The sequence below is a fragment of the Carettochelys insculpta genome, chromosome 16 (assembly GCF_033958435.1).
Source record: "Carettochelys insculpta isolate YL-2023 chromosome 16, ASM3395843v1, whole genome shotgun sequence".
Classification (NCBI taxonomy): domain Eukaryota; kingdom Metazoa; phylum Chordata; order Testudines; family Carettochelyidae; genus Carettochelys; species Carettochelys insculpta.
Genome location: NC_134152.1, coordinates 35,607,409 through 35,625,167, shown reverse-complemented (window position 1 = coordinate 35,625,167; position 17,759 = coordinate 35,607,409). Strand labels below are relative to the sequence as shown.

The window sequence follows — 17,759 nt, the reverse complement described above, 5'->3', positions numbered from 1 at the left end:
AACGTGACCGAAGCCCAAACACATCAGAAACGAAGCGAGCTGAAGAGGCCAGGCGGCAGAACTCGCCCCCTCCCGGCCCGTGTGCCCCTGGGTGGGTGCAATCAATGCGGGACGGCATCGGGGCGCGCAACCCGGGCTGCGGCGTGGGCAGGCGACACGGAACGCGTCAACCGTGCACAGTTGGGAAGGAAAACAGCTGCGTTTTCTCAGGGTTCCACGTGGCCGCAGTGGAGGAGACCGGCGGGGCCGGGCAGAGCAGGGAGCTGCCCCCCGCAGCCTCCCTGCAGCCCGGCTCGTCGTGTGAGCCGCTGCCTCCCACGCCGGAGTCCCGGGCATGGCTCCCAGCTGGGGAGGGCCGGTCCCACGAGCGGCCGCGCGATTGGCTGGCGGCGGGTCAGGGAGGAAAGGTAAAGGGGCTGAGGCCGGGCTGGGTCTTATGTAACCCGCCGGCCGCCGCCCCGGACCATGGTCTACTGGAGCTGGCGGCGGCTCTGCGGCGCGCTCGCGTTCCTGGGAGCTGCAGCAGGCTGCCGAGCGGGTAGGTGGCGGTGGCGGCGGCGTCTCTCCGCAGGCACCACCTGCGGGAGCCGACTCGGGCGGGTGGAGCGCTGCAGGAGCCGCTCGGCCGTGCCCCGCGCGTTACCGCCAGGAAGAGGGCAGGGAAGTAGCGAGCGGTGGGGGAGGCCTCTCCCAGCCGTCTGCCCGGGGCCGCAAGGGGGAGCCGCTTTGGGGCAGTCCTAGCACGTGTCCCGCCGGGCCGGGCCGGGCCGGGCCGGGCCGGGCCGGGTTCGCCTCCGGCTGGGCGCCACTGAGACTGTCGGGATCAGGCTGGAAATCACCTTGAAGGCGGCCGCACGAGGATAATCACGGGAAATCCTCTCCCAGCTAAAACTGGGCCACCGGGCCAGAAAAGGACCCCCCACCCCCACCCCGCCGGCGTTCTCCTGCTGGGCCCATCGCTCTGCAACCACCCAAGGCCAGTGCTGCTGTTGGGAAGGGTCTTTGGCAGGGGAGGCCACTCAGTAGGCTGACCCGCAGAGGTGAGGTTTGTATCTTATTGCAGGCAGCTTGTTCTCGTCTTCCTATTGACCAGGATGATTAGGAAATGCTCCTGGCCTATATTTTTGCCAATGTCCTAACTGGCCTGTGTGTAATAATCTATGGTGGGCCGCGTTCCCAGTCAGCTGAGTCCTTGGGCAGCCACCCAGGGGAGAGTCGGTGGTGCCCAGCTGATCAGATCATCTGCAGCTATTGGCAGTGGGTAGCATGTTTTTCTACTGGTGGGGCACATCCACACATGCTTTGGTGCACATAAAACAACTTGTTTCACCTATGGATGGGGGAAGAAAATCAGTGGGGATGCTGGTGGTGGGTGAGGGATTGTATTAATGAAGTTAGAAACAGCAGCAGCAAAATTTCTTTAATGCTCCAATTTTTAATGTGAGTTCACCACCCCAGATGCTGGTGAAGCAAGAGGCAAAAGATTTTAAATGAGCCCAGTTGTAGGAGTGGCCCTAATTTGACTATTATTAACTAGACTGGTTGTCAAACTTTAAAACCACACGGTATTTTAGGAGAAACTCTGACATCCCTTTAGATCGTTAGGGAGCTCCCAGTCTGCCAGAACTTTAATATGCAAGTGCTATGTAGTGTTAAGTTACCATAAGTTCTTGCTAGCGTAGAATGGATGTGACTGGCCTCTGGGCACTACTGTGCATGTCGTAACGATAGGAGCACAAACAGCTGCATAAGTCATAGTGAAATTCTGAGGACCATCCAGTTGGTCTGACCAAAAAGATGAGAGATCACAACTAATGTCTCCAATCATCTGAGGAAGTGGGTCTTAGCCATGGAAGCTCATGACCTGATAACTTTGTTAGTCTCTAAGGTGGTACACAACTGCTAGTTATTTGTGAAGTTAGAGTAACATGGTTACGTGCCTCTCAGGTCTATCGCAACATGGAGGAGTAGTCCCAAAAGATATGATGAAAGAACTGGATCTAGAATCCACTGAAGGTGATGGAAATCAGTTTCTCCAAACCCCATGGATGCTACATACGAAGTAAAAGTATGACAAACCATTAAGCCTTAATGTTTTAGGGCAGACCTTATTATGGCTGCCATAGTGATTATTGAAATAAATGGCTGTGATGTGGGCCCAGTAAGGCTGCAGCTGACTTGTCTCTCTGCAATCATCTCGCAGTGAGAGGTGTACCTGTAAGAAGATTTAAGGGGCAGACAATTGTAGCTGGTATCTAGCCCAGAGTTCTTGGTTTTTGCCTCTGTCAGCCTTCTGCCTCCTATTAAATGAGCACTGTATGATCAGCAAAGGAAGAGAATGCAATATGGCAAAAAACAGGTTTTGCTACTTAGACAAAGAGTTGCTGCTGTCAGTGGGGTGTGTGTCGCTTTGGACTAAATGGGTTAGCAGTTGCCATTAGAAACTTCAGTAGTTGGGGTTCATTTTTTGTCCTGCTAACAGTGCCTTGGGGGTGGGGCGGAGAGACTGTGCTATCTGGGGATGTGGTGACTTACTTAACAAGGACCATGTGACTAGAACCCGAAGTGACGCTGTGGAGCAGTCAAAGTGCTCCCTGTGTGAAGCTAGTTCTTGCGATTTCAAATCTCTGTTTACTCTTGTAGCTGCTGTTGGTCTCTGGTGAGGTGCTGCATTTTCAAGTGTCCACCTTTTTAGAGGCTTTGGAACCAGGTCAGGAAGGAGGACGAAGGTGGGTCGTTGGGAAAGGAGCAAGCGTAGTGGGATCTCTTGTTGAACTCCTCTCAAGAGCTGTCTGAGTGGCGCACGGAGTGCGTTTCCCTACGCGTCCTCTGGATGCCTTGTCTCCTGTGGCTCTAGGACTGCGTGTTCAATGTAATGCTAAACATCTCCAGGGAAGGGCAGGGGTCAGTGTTCCATGTAAAGCAAGTGCTTGGGTGGCCATCCAGGGGAGGTTCAAATGCTGCACAGTGCCCATAGCCAACAGCGTGTTTCTCCTGATGGTGCCTCTGGTAGGTCACAAAACTTATTCCACACGGATGTGTGTGAGTGGTGAGAGGAGCAACACTGGCCGGGGTTCAAACTGCCTGTGGTTGTGGTGACAGGCTTTTTCATGTGCCAGTGCTCCAACACTGAAGTGTTTGGGCTGTAACGTCAGGTCTGGTGTGTATCGGTGGGGATGAACAATACATCGGCATCACCACCAAAGACTGTTTTGAAACCTCTTCAGCAACAGGGACATTTCTTCTTTCCTTTTTCCTTTGTGGGAGACATGGTGACTTCTGTCCCAGGGATAGCAAGGAGCATTGTGGGGAAAGCAGAGCAGTGGAGGGACTGGATTCTATTCCTGCCTTTGCCAAATGAGCTGCTGCGTCCTTGGGTCAGTCCCTTCCCCTCCCCAGGCCTATGTCTTGTCAGTTGAGATTGCACTTGAACAATAGGACAGGATTGGTCTCCATACAGCATCCAGCAGAGTCAGGCCCTAGTCTTGCCCTGCTGTGGTTCTGTAATACTAATGTTGTGTCGGCCCTAGGGATAACTGGCTTGCACTGAGGGGAGATTTTACAGGCTAAAATCTCTTCTTCCGGAATGGAGCATGTCTCTGGGGTGGGATTTTCCCTTAAACTACATATTGGAGCCTTGAAATTGGTGAGTAGGTGGCTAGCAGCTCTGGAAACATGAGACCAAGTGGGCTATAATCTCTGCCATTTATATGGCTGATGCTTTTGCCCAGGCTGGTCTCTTGCATCCTTCCATGTGGAGTTAGGTTTCTTTGAGCCAGTTCATGTGCAAGGCCATCTGTGGCTGTGCTTAAATGCTTCACCTGAAGCAGACCAGCTTTTTGTCATGTCTGAGCAGCTGCAGCCCACTAACCTGATCCTCTCCTCCAGAGCATGCGTTGATGAGTAACTTGTGTGTGCCGAGGGCAGTCCTGTGTGCTCTCCCCCTTTGCCCGACCTGGTTGCTATGGTGCCTACAAGGAATGAGCCAAAGGTCTGTCTATACCAGTGGCTTTCAACCTTCTGCACTCGTGACCCTGTGCACGTAGCGAACCTCTGAATGTGAGCCCCCTGCCCAGACCCCCACTTCTATGTATTTTACACCACTATAAATGCTGGGGGCAAGGCAGGATTTGGAGGTGGAGGTTGACTTGACCCCCCCCCCCCACCTTCGGGGTCCCATCCCCCATTTGAGAGACCCAGTCCGTGCCAGGGACTGCCTTGCCACCTTCCTGAGCTGTCTGGGACTGGCACTGGTCCCCAAAGTGGCTGACAAACATTGCTACGGAACATGTTCTTTTGGCTTGGCTGTACTGTGCACTGGTCTTTGCTGATAACCCTGCAGTCCTGTTGCTGTGACAGCGCTGTTCTCTAACCCACCCTTCCTCCTCTGTTACTCGTCTGGTTTCACATGAGGCACAACCCTGTAGTCTCATGTAACTTGGCTCATGCAAATGGGTTTGGTGGTGGTTCTAAGGGGGGGGTGAGGGCGGGCCTGTATCCAACCTCTGTGGTGACTTGTCTGCTCTTCTCCTGGGTGGAGCTATAGAGAGCAAGGCCATTCTGCCAGGTGCTAACTGACTCCTTGTGGCAGGTGGCACCCTACCTGGGAGAACTTTCTCTGTTGCATTGACCTTGTTTCCAAATGCCCTCTCTGCCCCAGGTGCAGCACGGCCAGGGGCTGGCTTCCTCCACAGCAACCCTGATCTGAGACAGTCTAAGTTAGTCACGCAGACCAACATGAAGGTGGAGCTGCTTCCGGCCCTCACGGACAACTACATGTATCTCCTCATCGACGAGGAGACCAAAGAGGCAGCAATTGTTGACCCTGTACAGCCCCAGAAGGTAACTCTCCATGGGGCTCTTGCTAACATGCCCTGCTGGGGGACAAGGGGGCTGGGTTTGGGTTAGCTCACCTGTGCTAGCCCTGCGCTGAAATTCAGGGAATGGTTGGCCATGAGCCTTGATCTCAGTTACGGGTCAAAAGGCTGGGCAAGGTCGTGACTATTGGTCAGTGTTGCTGCTAAGATTGGGTTTGTTGGGGTGGGAACAGGAGGGGTATTCTCCACCTTTTGGTTCCTGCCCCGCATCCTATGCACAACTAACTGCATGGAGGATGGAGGTTTTCTTGGCTTCCTATGAAGTAACATGTCTGCTAGAGGTGGGACTTCAGGCTGGATGGCCTAATGTTCTGATCCAGTCTGGCAAGCCCTGGTGACTTGTATTCTGCAGCCCTTACTTGGGCACAGTTCCCAGCAAAGTTAATGGGAGCCTTGCCCGAGTAGGGATGCAGGTTCAGCCTCCTTTGTGAACTGTAGCAGAGGCACAAAAGCCCTTACATAGGTAGTGCCTCAGTCAGGTTCTGTGCAATCTAATGTATCTGTGATGCTCTGTTTGTAGGTTGTGGAGGTAGTCAGAAAACATGGCGTGAAATTGACTACGGTCCTAACAACCCATCACCATTGGTAACCTTTCTGTTGTACAACATTGTAATCTGTATTCCTTAGGGTTGAATTATCTCTGAAGCAGTTCTTCATCCACAATACAATTCAAGACATGGGTCTTCCTGACATCCTGTCCCCACACTTGGCTTCCTGCTCCAAGGAGCAAGGGTTTAGTGGAAACATACTAACTCATCACCTCTGGGATGCCTTCACAAGGAGTTTTCTGTTAGGCTAATGGGCTGGATCCAAAGCCCTTTGAAATTGATCGCAGTCTGCCCATGGGCTTCACCGAGCTTGGTGTCCAGTCCAGAGACAGGAGGACAGATGTGGAAAGAGCTGATTATTGGAGGCAGAGGGGGTGGGTGCATGCGTGCACCTACCACTGCTGAATGTGGGCTGTTCATAATTGAAAACAGACTCAAGCTCCAGGGAAAATAGAAAGAGAAACCAGTTTAGCAGTTGCTCGGGCTTGGCGTCTTGTTCAGATGGGTGTGATGAGTTTTATGTAAATCTGTCTGATTTTTCCCACCCAGCTTGAACACAAGTTCTAATAAAGCACTTCCTATAAACTCACCTTTCTGAGTTGGAGCGACGCTATTTGCTCTCTCATGATAAAGAACAACAAGGTCTCTTAGGAAACTGGCCTAGCTGTGCACCTGTAGAGCACCCATCATGACCATATCCAAAGCCCAGATCCTGTGCAGTATTCAGGTACCCAGCTGCCACCAAAATCACCAGAAGCAAAGTGCCTGAATACTTTTGAGGTGCGGGCTCATGTCCCATAAGCCACTCTGCAGAGAAGACTCTTCTAAAATCTCCTACTGAAGACTAGAAAATGCTGTTGCAGTCTGAATCCAGATCTGTAATCTTCCTCCGGGTCTCCTGTGAGCTGCCACTTCTTGTCTGTCATGTGCCATGGCTTTTGCATAATTTTAGTAATGAGCACATGCCCCACTGACTTCAGCAGGGACACCCATGGCTGAAATTGTCCCACTCTTACTCTTAAAACATAACTGAGCAATGAAATTGAGCAGTAGCTTTGATGGGGGTCGGGGGGCGGGTATTGTTTGTGGCTCATGGTCACTATCTCCTCCCTGAGGATAACTGAGGAAGTGAAATGCAGGGAAATGGGGTTGGGTAGAGATTTCCACATAGAAGATGTTAAATTCAAAGCCTGGCAACTAACCGAACTTTTTTGAGGAACTTTTTTGAGTAACATTTAACGTCTAGCTAGGAGACGCCAAAGTTATAAGAAATTTGGCTGCCATGAGACACAAGCTTTTGACGTTCTAGGGACCATGCTGGGGGTAATGAGAAGCTGGTGAAGATGGAGCCTGGGTTAAGAGTGTATGGGGGAGACAACCGAGTGGGAGCCCTGACGCAGAAAGTGTCACATGCAACATCATTTCAGGTAAAACACAAACAAGTACCTGGCACAAATCTTCCTCAGGAGAAGCCTTTCCAGAGTGGGATGGTGCACTTGTGTGGATAGTTCATACTGTGTACAGTTCCCTGCTCTGCCACAGCTGTCCTGAGTGAGAAGTCACTGTGCCTCATCAGCACAATGGGGATCCTACCTCTGCCTGGCCTCACAGAGGCGCTGTGAGGATAAATACGTTCAAAATTGTGAGGCGCTCAGATGCTCTGGAGATAGAGGCCAGATAAATATCTGAGGCCAGGTTGACACAAGACCTTATTGTCAATAGTAGAGACATCGATTCGAACTACCGAATTGCGAATCTGGAATCAACTCACCTGGCCGTTCTTGCTGAGGAAGGTCGATGGGAGGACCTCTCCTGTGGATCTCCTTTAGGCCTCATGTGACTGAGTACAGGGTTGATTGTCGACCACTGATAATTTCAGGTGCCATCAGACTGAACCCTGGAAGATTGACCCTGACTGGGTCACTCTCTGGGTAGTGTAGAGGTACCCTAAAATGTCCAAAAATTGAGCTGCTATAGGCCAGCAGACCTGGAACACTGGCTGTCTTCTCTTCTTTCCTCTGGCCAGACCACAGTACTTGGCATGAGGAAGTGAGCAAGTGCTTCAGCACGGTGGTGCTCACCTGGAGCCAAATGGCTGCTGTTCGAACAGAGTTTTAATTTGACTGCTGTGGACATATCTGCCCAGGCTCCCAATGCACTTGGCAGGAAAAAACCCTGCTGTGTTGCTGAGGCATAGACATTCTGCTTGTCCCAGAAATACGCAGAGGGAGGTAGTTAGCAAACAAAACACAGGGTGACATGGGCAAGTGACCTTTGGGTAAAATCTTAAGGTACTCACTGACCTGGGGATGTGGCTGGCCCTTTGGGATAAGACAACCTGTGTGGATTTGGTGAGACTGGCTTTCAGAACCTCTCATCTGTGTAAGGAGGGGGCTGGCTGTGGCACAAGGGAAGCTGGAGTGTGTGAGGGGGTTGGCAGAATGGCAACAGAAGTGTTCTGTGTGACTGGCTTGGTGTGCCTCTGAGCGCAGAACCCACAGTCCAGGCATGTACATAGCCTTGTTTGAGGCAATTTGTCATAGTTTGCCTCTCTCAGCTGTGCCTGGAGAAACCTCCTGTATTATAGTGGTGTTGGTTGTCCGGGAAGGGAGTTTGCTGACCTCTCATGGCAACCTGACTGGAGAGCTTTATTCTGCAATGCCGAGAACTTGCCTGTAGAATACGTGTGCCATCTTAAATCCCACAACCAGAAGAGCCTTGAGCTGAACTCCCAGGCCACCAGAGCACAATGGCCTAACTTCAGTTCTTTTGCTTTCTCTTCAGCTGGGATCTCTTCATGTGAAATGCCTTGCTACGCCATGTCACACTTCTGGACACATCTGTTACTACGTGACTAAACCCAACAGTTCAGAGCCTCCTGCTGTCTTTACAGGTGAGGAGCTCGGCAGCTGCTTTTGCCACTGATCTGTTTTGCCAAGAAATGCAAGCCTTTCCTTGGCTTCTGTTCTTCTGGCTATCCAGACTAGCTCTCTTCCTACATAGCTGCAGGTCTCTCTTTGCGGGGGTGGGGATATGCACAAGGTGATAAGCACTGGAACTGTTCTGCTGTTTGGATTGCTAGCTTCTCTGGCCTGGGTTTGGTACTGATGGGGAATGCAATCTGAATGCTGATCTGTGTCCCCCACCCCTTCCCCCTAGCTCACTTACTAGGAATTGCCATAAACTTCTCCTATTAGTGAGACTTGAGCTAAGTAACTATTGCTGATGAAAATGAACCTGGACCCCTTGATCACAAAACTTACTGAGCCTCTTGTGGATAACTTTCAACGCTCGGATCTCCTTGATATTTCAGCACTTATCTCCTGTTTGCCAGAACCCAAGGTACCTACTGTCACAGGTCAAATAGTGGGTTAATGATACAGTTCCATATGTGCTTTCCTGTATTTTCTTACTGCTTTGTTTATATACCTCACCCACCTGAGGTGGGTGAGAAAACACTACTCACTATCATAAACTTTCTCTATAAACCTGGGTGGTGATTTTTTCCTTGAGTGAAATAGGTTAGATGCCATCATGTATCTCTACACAGACCAACCTCCAGCATTTGGATCCAAAGAAACACTTTCTAGCCATGTCTCTTGGCTACAGTGGGAAGCTTGCCTCTTACACTGGCTGGGCAAAGCCATTGTTGCTTTGCGCTCCACCTTGGGATTTTCTGGTTCTGAATCTGTCCTGTCCCCTCTCTTCCCCAGGTGACACGCTGTTCGTGGCTGGCTGTGGGAAGTTCTTTGAGGGAACCCCAGAGGAAATGTACAAGGCACTGATAGAGATTTTAGGTCGACTGGACCCTGAAACGGTATCTACTTTCATCTCTCCTTAGAATATTAACCAAAATTGAATCTATTACAGACTTAAGGAGAAAAAAACATTCCAAATACCAAGTTGCTCAAAATGGGGGAAGTGATCTTTCTGAATGAATGAATGATCTGTCCAGCAACTGACTCATGTAGACATGCCAAAGGTCTGTGAAGAAGGATGTAGCAAAACTTGTCACAAACAGGCAACCTGTTTAAAACAACCAGTGGTATTACTAGATAGTGGAGGTACACACAAGGGTAGGAAACTACATTATTTGCATCTTCATGACTGAGGATATGAAGGAGATTGCCAAGCCTGAGCTAGTCTCTGTGTAGGTGACATATCTGTGGAACTGTCCCAGATTGAGTTATCCTCTGGTAGACAACTGATAGACAAGTACTAAGTGGCTTCTGTACCAAATGACTGGAGGATAGCTAATATGATGCCAATTCTTAAAGGGCTCCGGAAGTGATCCTGGCAGTTAGACTTGTAGGTCTAACTTCAGTATTACGCAAACTGGGTGAAACTATACGATAACTTGTGGGGAAAGAGTGAACATGGCTTTAGTAAAAGACAACTATGCCAACATACTAGAATTCTTTGAGGGAGGTGAACAAGCATGTGGACAAGGGGATCTAGTGGATATTGTGCACTCTGATTTTGTTCAGAAAGCCTTGGACTACAGGCTAGTATTCAGGGGGCTGCAAATGCACACCCATCCCCACATTGGGTTTCCCGCCCTCCTGCATTCTGCAGAGCCTGATTGGGTGGTGGTGAGGGGAACCCAAGGCACCCTGGGAGCTGTAGTTCCTTGGCCAGCTCCCTGCTTAGAGAGCTGGCCCTGGAGTAGGGAAGGGACTACACTTCACAGTATGCCCTTGGCTGCTAGCAACAGGAAAGAGGGGGACGAATGCTTCTGGGAATCTTTTTTTTTTTTTTGCTTACATTATTACAGGAAGATCCCAGAAAATTTCTATAACACCTCTATTGCTGCTTAGTTTTTGGTAAAATGGCTATTATAACATGCTATTCAGTTTCCACTCAGATTATTCACTAACCTCATGCCCGCTCATTGCATGATTATTCTGAATGCCTTTATACTTAAAAATTGTGGTCCACATTTACAGAAACACCTCTCCACCCACCCAGAGAAATTCCTGCATATTGGCCTAGACAAGGTCCCTCGCCATAGCCACTTAAGCGTTAAGTGGTCATGAAATAAAAGGGGAAAGTCCTTTTCTGGGTAGGAAACAAAAGTAAGAACAGATGATCCATTTTCCACAATGGAGATGTAACCAATGGGATCTAGAGGGATGTGCACTGGGACCAGACCTATCCAACATGTTCATAAAGTCTCTAGAAAAGCAGGTAAACCAGTGGCAAAACTTGCAGATGGTACAGACGCTTCCAGCTCATGAAGTCCTAAGCAGACTGAAGAGCTATTGGAAGGATCTCTCCAAACTGGGTGACTGCTCAACAAAATGGCAGACGAAATTCAATGTTGATTAAATGCAAAATAATGCACTTTGGGAAACCTAATTCCAACGATAGCTATAAAACCATCGCGGTCTAAATTAGCTGTTACCACTCAAAGAGCTCTTGGTGTCACTTTGGATAGTTCTGGCTACATCTACTATGTATCGTGTCAGCCAAAGCAAACCACACTGGAAATCATGGAGTGCCTCTCTATAAATCCATGGTGTGCCCACATTTTGAATGCTGCATGCAGGTGTGGTTGCCCCATCTCAAAGATATATCGGAAAAGGTTCAGAAAAAGGCAACAAATGATTTGGGGTATGGGTTGGCTGCTATGTGAGGAGAGAGGAGTACAGCTAGGACTCTTCAGCTTGCAAAAGAGATTACTGGGGGTGGAGTATGATTTGAGGTCTATAAAATTGACTGGTCTGGAGGCAGGTGCAAGTTACTCTTTATAACACAAGAACTAGTGGGGGGGGGGGGGGGGGGGGGGGGGGCGGCGGCGTTACCAAGCTAATAGGCCATAGGCTTAAAACTAACAAAAAGAAGTACTACTACACGTGACGCATAGACAAGAGTTCCACAAACTTATCTAGTTCTTTTTAGGATGCTGTTAGTCCTGGCCTTCACAACATCCTCTGGCAAGGAGTTCCATAGGTTGACTATCAATGGTTACGAACCAGGATGGGCAGAAACGGTGTTCTCAGAATCTGAGAATGGGCAACAGGGCATGGAACTCTTACCTGTTCACTTCCTCTGGGGCACCTGGCATGGGGCACTGTCAGAAGGTAGAACACTGAGGGAGATGTAAGAATGGCCCTACTCAGGCCAGAGGTCCAAGAACTGGTCCATTGATTGCTCTTCTGCTAGTGATGGAGGCTAGTGGCTAGGAGGGAGAACTTGGAGCCAAGAGTCCTGGGTTGTTCTTTTAAGCTCTGTTAGATAATGTCAGGCAGACATCTTCATTTCCCTTGTGCTGCACTCTAAGGCGTGTGTGTTCTAGGGCATTACAATCCCTTGCCATTGATGCCATGGGAGCTAGGATGGCAGCCCTAACTCTTGTAATAGTGTTTCGAAATCCTGGGATGTTAAACATTAACTTTTCTGCCTTCTCTTAGAGAGTTTACTGTGGTCATGAATACACGATCAACAACCTAAAATTTGCCCGTCACGTTGAACCCAGCAATGCTGCCATCCAACGAAAACTAGCTTGGGCTAAGGTAAGTGAGAGATCCTTGGCATTAGGCTTAGTGGATTGTTATACTTTTGGGATACATCCTCTCTTGGGATCCAGGGCCCTGTAAAGTTTAACTGCTCTGTAGACATACCTGGGCACGGCTCTGACTCAGACCTCCCAGTTGAGTTTGGGACAAAATATAAGTGAACCTAACAAATAGCGCAACAGTAGTGAAGCAAGGTGGTGTGCACACCTCCATCACGTAGTGCAAGGTTGTGTGTGTGTGTGTGTGTGTGTGTGTGTGTGGAGCCAGAGGGCCAGAAGGTGAGGAGGCAGGAGAGGTAAGTGGCTGGTGGGAGAGGCAGGAAGATTTTAGTGGAGGGCAGGGGCTGGTGTGAGGAAGGGGCAGTGATGGGGATTAGGAGGCTGAGACTGGTGGCATTCCAGGTTTAAGCCCAACTGTGTGAAGGGCACTGAGGCTGGTGGCAGTAGCAACAGAGGTGGGCAGATCTCACACATTTCCTTGTCCCAAGGAGGCTGTAGCCATAACATTGCTGGTGACTGCAGCCCCTGTGAGGAAAGGGGGCTCCTCCACAGAACACACAGAGGCTGTGGTGCAGAGCAAAGTCATGGGGTTACTTTCAGATAGTTGCAGGCACTCTGAGCCAGCGCTGCTCCCTACCTCAGCTTTCCTGGCGCTTCCCTGTCTTCCCCAGCCCAGATGTATGTGCTGTTCCTGCTTCTGGACTGGTTACGAATGGGGCCACTCAGCATCTTCCCATGTCTTGCATCTGTTTGAATGCTGCCTGTATGAAGGAGGATTACATTGGTTCTCCTCTGTGGCCCAGATCCTTAGGGCATTCAGAGAAATCACGGCTAAGACTGGGGTCTGTCTTTGCTACCTGGAAGATCGACCCAGTCAGGGCTGATGTTCCAGAGTTCGATTTCATGCACCTAGTAGGGATGTGTGAAATCAAACTATTGTGGGTGGACAGTTGACCCCTGTGCTCCTCAATATCGTGAGAAGCAAGGGAGGTCAGTGTGAGTTTCTCCCATCAACCTCCCTCTGTGAAGACAGTTGGGTAAGTCAATTCCAGCTACATTGTTGCCAGATCTGCAATCGACTTATCTACAATCAACTTTAAGGTCTAGAGTAGACCTGACCTCGGTGTTCGCACATTAGCGAATGACGCTGGAGACGGTTGCTTGTAACGTGTACCTGTTTTCAAGCAGAAATCTTTCCCTTTTTACAGGCGAAGTACGACAGTGGTGAGCCAACTATCCCGTCTACTATTGCAGAAGAGTTCACGTACAACCCCTTCATGCGAGTGAGGTATTGGTGTATGCCTGACGGATCCTGGGTTATAAGGAAGCAGGGCAGGCATGACCTCTGAAGAAAGCAACAACCTTAAATTGTTGCTCTCCACTTTCTTGGCAAAGTTCAGTTTAGATGGAGATCCATGACGAAAAAATTCTGTGGAACAACAGAACTTGTGATTCTGGCATCACTAACTGTTCTGTGATGTGACCTCTAGCATAATAAATACATAAGCATATATGAGAAAAGGTTTATGCCCACAGAGTTTAAGGGGTGGTGACTGGCTGAGTCTAAGAATGCTATAAAACTTGTAACTCTAGCAAGGACATGGCTCAACCAAGGAACAATATGTTCCTGGATCACGCTACATATTTTTGGAATGCAAATATGGAGATGTAAACATCCCCTATCAAGGGTGCTGGCTGTATCGTTTGCAGTCTGTTCTGGCTGCTGCTTTCATCTTTAAAAGGTCTTAAGACAGCTGTGAATGCTGGGGTCTGAGTTGTAATATTTCTGGTTTTGAGAAGATTAATCCATATTGCAGTGACAAAATTGGCTTGTTTTTTGCTTCTGCTAGAGAGAAGACAGTCCAGCAGCATGCCGGGGAAACTGATCCCATTCGAACAATGGGAGTCATCAGAAAAGAGAAGGATAACTTCAGGGTACCAAAAGACTGAGTACTTTGCCTGAAACACTTGTCAGTTTTTACAATGTTTTAGGAACTAGAAGTTTCATTGTTTCATTGTGGTGGAGACACATTCACAGTTAGGCTTTTTTAATTGTCTTAAGGAGAGGGAGGGGGTGGAAAGCACTTTGCTCTTGTTGACATGTTCTATAGCATATTTATAAGATGTGAAAATATTTATTCCTGGCTGTCGGAGGCAGTGAGGTTTGCACGAATTCCTTACAAATGTTCAGCACTGGGTAGTGGGAAGAGAAGACAAATTTCAGGGCCTAGTCCTCTCTTCCTGTCTCTGTTGATCCCACAGTTACAACTAAATGTGTGTTGGTTTCCCGCCCCACCCCCCAATAAAATTCAGCTTCCTAGGAGCTCTGCCTACTTCAAGACTGTAGGATTGGGTGGTGAGGCTTCTGCAGTTAAGGCCAGGAATACAGATTGCACATAACCAAATGGCTGTGTAAAGAAGAATCTTTTTGCAACTTACAAAATCAACCTCTCTCATGGTGGCTTTAATATCTGCTACATTCATTCATCATAGGGCTGTGCTCACTCTCTCTAACAATATGCGTCGCAACTTGCTTGGGATATGGATACATCTGGCAGCAGAGAACTGTCCAAGCTTGCACTGGAGACTGCAGTTCCTCTCACGCACCCCTCCAGCCCCTTGATCATCTGTCAGAGATGAATAGCTTTTAAGATGGTGTGTTTTTTCTCAGGCTAGTGGGAGATGTTGCTTGTCCCTTTCAAGCATGAAGAGCTGAGTATTAATGGCTTAATCAGCTTGCATGTAACCACTGACTCACTGTCAGAATGTACTACATACAGTGCCTGTAACAACACCAAGCCTTAGGTAAGGACCCTGCTGATCCTAAAGAGAACTAACCTGGGCTAGTGAGTAAATGTGCATTGTGCGAGCTGAGTAGAGACGCTTTCCTACCTTTGTGCTATCGGGAGAGCTGATGCTGTATGGTAGAGATGCTATTTTAATGTCACTGGTTTGCCTGAGGCTGATCCGTCTCGCCACAAGGCTTGAGAATTCTGGTTACTCTTTCGGCAGTAAGTACTGTTGTGACCAAGAGCCTCAAGGCAGTAGCTCTTTTGGAACAGTGGCTACCTTTCAGGGCCTGGTGTCCCTTGCGGCAGCAACCCTAGTTGTCTGATTTTTTTTAACCCCTTAGCTCCTCCAACCTCCTAATCTTCCAATAGAAGATTCTTTTGGAAACCAGTTAAATGTAAGGAGATCGGAGCTTGCTGTGGTTGCTCGGCTGTGCTGCAGCCTAACATCTGGGCAGATCCAGAATGTCCTCCAATGTTACTCTTGTTCTTTACGCTTCCCTGTCTTTGCCCATGTGGCTCAGAGCCCTCCCTGGTGTGAACCATGGACCAATTTTAGGTGATCATAGTGTGCAGCTGAAATTGATGTGACGGGAATGTCCTCCCCAACCATGGTACTCATTTAAATACTGTTAATCGTGGCAAACAGAACATCCTTTTAGGAAAGCAGAGTTTTTTTGCAAGGAAAGCCAGCCTCCCCATTGGAGACCTGGCACGTCACAGCAGCAGGATTGAAACTGGGCTTTCCCCACCCCTTCTGGGTTTTGGCTTTCATGCTACCTTGTGTTTTTAATAATCTGCACAGAGTAAAAGAGGGTCTCCTAGCTCACAGTGACTGTTGGGGGGTGGGAGGAATATGGCAAGCACAGCCCTGAAATACCAGTCTGGAAGAGCTTCTGAAAACAGCCCAGAGCAGCCAGCCTGCAGTGGTTTACAAGCTGTGGCTCAGGGTTGTAGCATTCTCTGGTAACAGTGAGTGCAGCTTTTGAATAGCAACATTCCTGCTTGGTCCAGGGCCCAGTGGAATTTTGCCATGTCCCAGAACTGCAGCCTGGTGTCCTCAGCATCAGCACTGCATGATCTGAGCTGAGGCAGCTTGCAGGGCACGTGTACCTTCCATGCCAGGAAGCAGAGTTAGCTTTACCCTCTGCCTTGCAAAGGCAGCTTTTTTTTTTTAAGAGGTGGCCAAAAGCAGCCTGTTAACACAAGCTGCTCACTGTCTTAATCAGCAGTGTCCTCATCTTGGAGCACAGTCACTGGAGTCTTCAGAGAACTGTGCTTTCAGGAGGAGAGTCTTTAACTTCTGTCCCTCAATCTCTGCATGGTTAAACAAGTCATGTATTACCCTGCCTGCCAGGGCAAAGGGCTGCAGGCTTGTAAAGTGGTCTGAGATCCCTGGAACAGAGTTGCTATAAATAACTTTCGGCTCCTGTCCCCTTTAAAGAACCATAAGCCTTGAAGTGCCCACACTTTGATACCTGATAATGACTGAGTGGGTGAAGGTTATCCAATATGGGATTCCTGTAGTATCTATTTAGAGCGCAGCAGTGGTTATTGCTGAAGTGCAGTAGAGATGCACGTTGCTATTTATTTTGACTTCTAGGACCTGTCACTCTGATGGTACACATTGTGTCTTTTTAGGCTTGGGTTTGATGCCCACAGTGCAGGTAGGGCCTTAATAGCAAGGTCTGAAGGGAGAGAAGCCTGTGGGGCCAGCTTTTGTAGAAGTTACTGCAACACTGCCCTGTCTCCCCAGTGGGATGAAATGAGCACAAGGTGGTGCAAAATGCACTTGAAAAAGGGCGACGCCTGTACTTGATGAACTGGGCTCCTAACTGCATTCTCCTCCTGGCTCTGCTGATCCCACAGTGCCAACTAAATGTGTTTTTCAATAAATGCTTCACTGCTGACATTGAGTAATGCTGAGTCACTTTGTGCTTATATGGACTCTAGTTCCTCTTCTGTCTATTGCCTGATAAGCAGTGTGGGCATGGTGGACTTGCTCCTCTTGAGATCTAGTTAATCTTGTGCTCGTATTCCACTGAAGTTACAGGATGAATATATTTTCAAGGGACACGCAGTGTCTAATTTTTAAATGAAACATAAATGTCTGAATTTAAAAACTGCAGTACCAAAGATTTCCCCTGTGTCTCAAACCTATATCTATCTCTTCTATTAGAAAAGGGGGGGAAAAAACAGCTGCCTGTTATGACAATGGGGTGAAAAATGTAAACAAGCCAAATCACAATCAAAAGGGAGAGAGTGACATGTTGAATGATCTTAATTATTACTAATGAGGTGAAGAGTAAAGCCAGCAGGCCTTTGGTAACACTCTGTAAAGGAGATCTGGCTTTTAGTTAACAACATTTCTTTGAAACAGAAGTGAAGACCAAAAACATACTGACACTTGAGCCTCTAGTAGTGTCACTTCTGCTAGCAGAAGTTTCTGCCCTCAGGGTCTGGGGAAAACTGGGGGGGAGGGTATAATTAATTTAGTGAAGGAGCACAAAATTAATTACAACTTGTGGCTGCAGAGAAATGGGAAGTTTTGGTACATCAGCCTGAAAATAGGACCCAAACCACCTTATTCATTATGAGAGGGAAAGCAGGTGACATGCAGGTGGTGCTGGGGATTTAATGAGTGGAAAAACAGACAAAAATCCAACTAGTTCATGGTTTTTGTGTCGGCTTTTTTGGTGGGGGGGGCGGGAGGGAAAGAAGCTGCCTTCTGATTTTTGAACACTTGGGGTTGGCAAATGTCCTCTCTGTGTACAAGTTACCCACCTGAAAACTAATTAAAGACTAACAAATTAGTTATTTAGGTGCTACAGGACTGGTTGTGTCATCATTTCCCCCCTTCCTATCCCCCATGCATGTGAGGGAGCTATTGGCTGCTCTCTGTTGGCCAGAGGAGGTGGAAATCGAGGTGTCATGGCTTAAATTAAGCCATGGGAGAAAGAGGACAGAGTTCCACTTCACCGAAGGGAAATTGACCTGCACAGGAGAGCTGCATGGGGGGTGGTTGCAG

General features: G+C 48.7%; 1 protein-coding gene across 4 annotated transcripts; it reads left to right on the top strand.

The window, feature by feature from the left end:
* The first annotated feature begins 71 nt into the window (after positions 1-71).
* LOC142021440 (hydroxyacylglutathione hydrolase, mitochondrial) lies at positions 72-16,641 on the top strand. 4 transcript variants are annotated; one of them, XM_075010221.1, is made up of 9 exons: positions 72-91; positions 4,661-4,842; positions 5,398-5,462; positions 6,735-6,852; positions 8,210-8,318; positions 9,139-9,242; positions 11,839-11,940; positions 13,151-13,230; positions 13,793-16,641. In XM_075010221.1, exons 2-9 carry the CDS (start codon positions 4,738-4,740, stop codon positions 13,890-13,892), a joined length of 783 nt encoding a protein of 260 aa, XP_074866322.1. In that variant the 5' UTR covers positions 72-91; positions 4,661-4,737; the 3' UTR covers positions 13,893-16,641. The 4 variants fall into 4 exon arrangements, with proteins under 4 accessions (XP_074866322.1, XP_074866323.1, XP_074866320.1 ...); XM_075010219.1 differs by lacking the exon at positions 72-91 and adding an exon at positions 217-538; XM_075010220.1 differs by lacking the exon at positions 72-91 and adding an exon at positions 649-1,040.
* Positions 16,642-17,759: the final 1,118 nt, after the last annotated feature.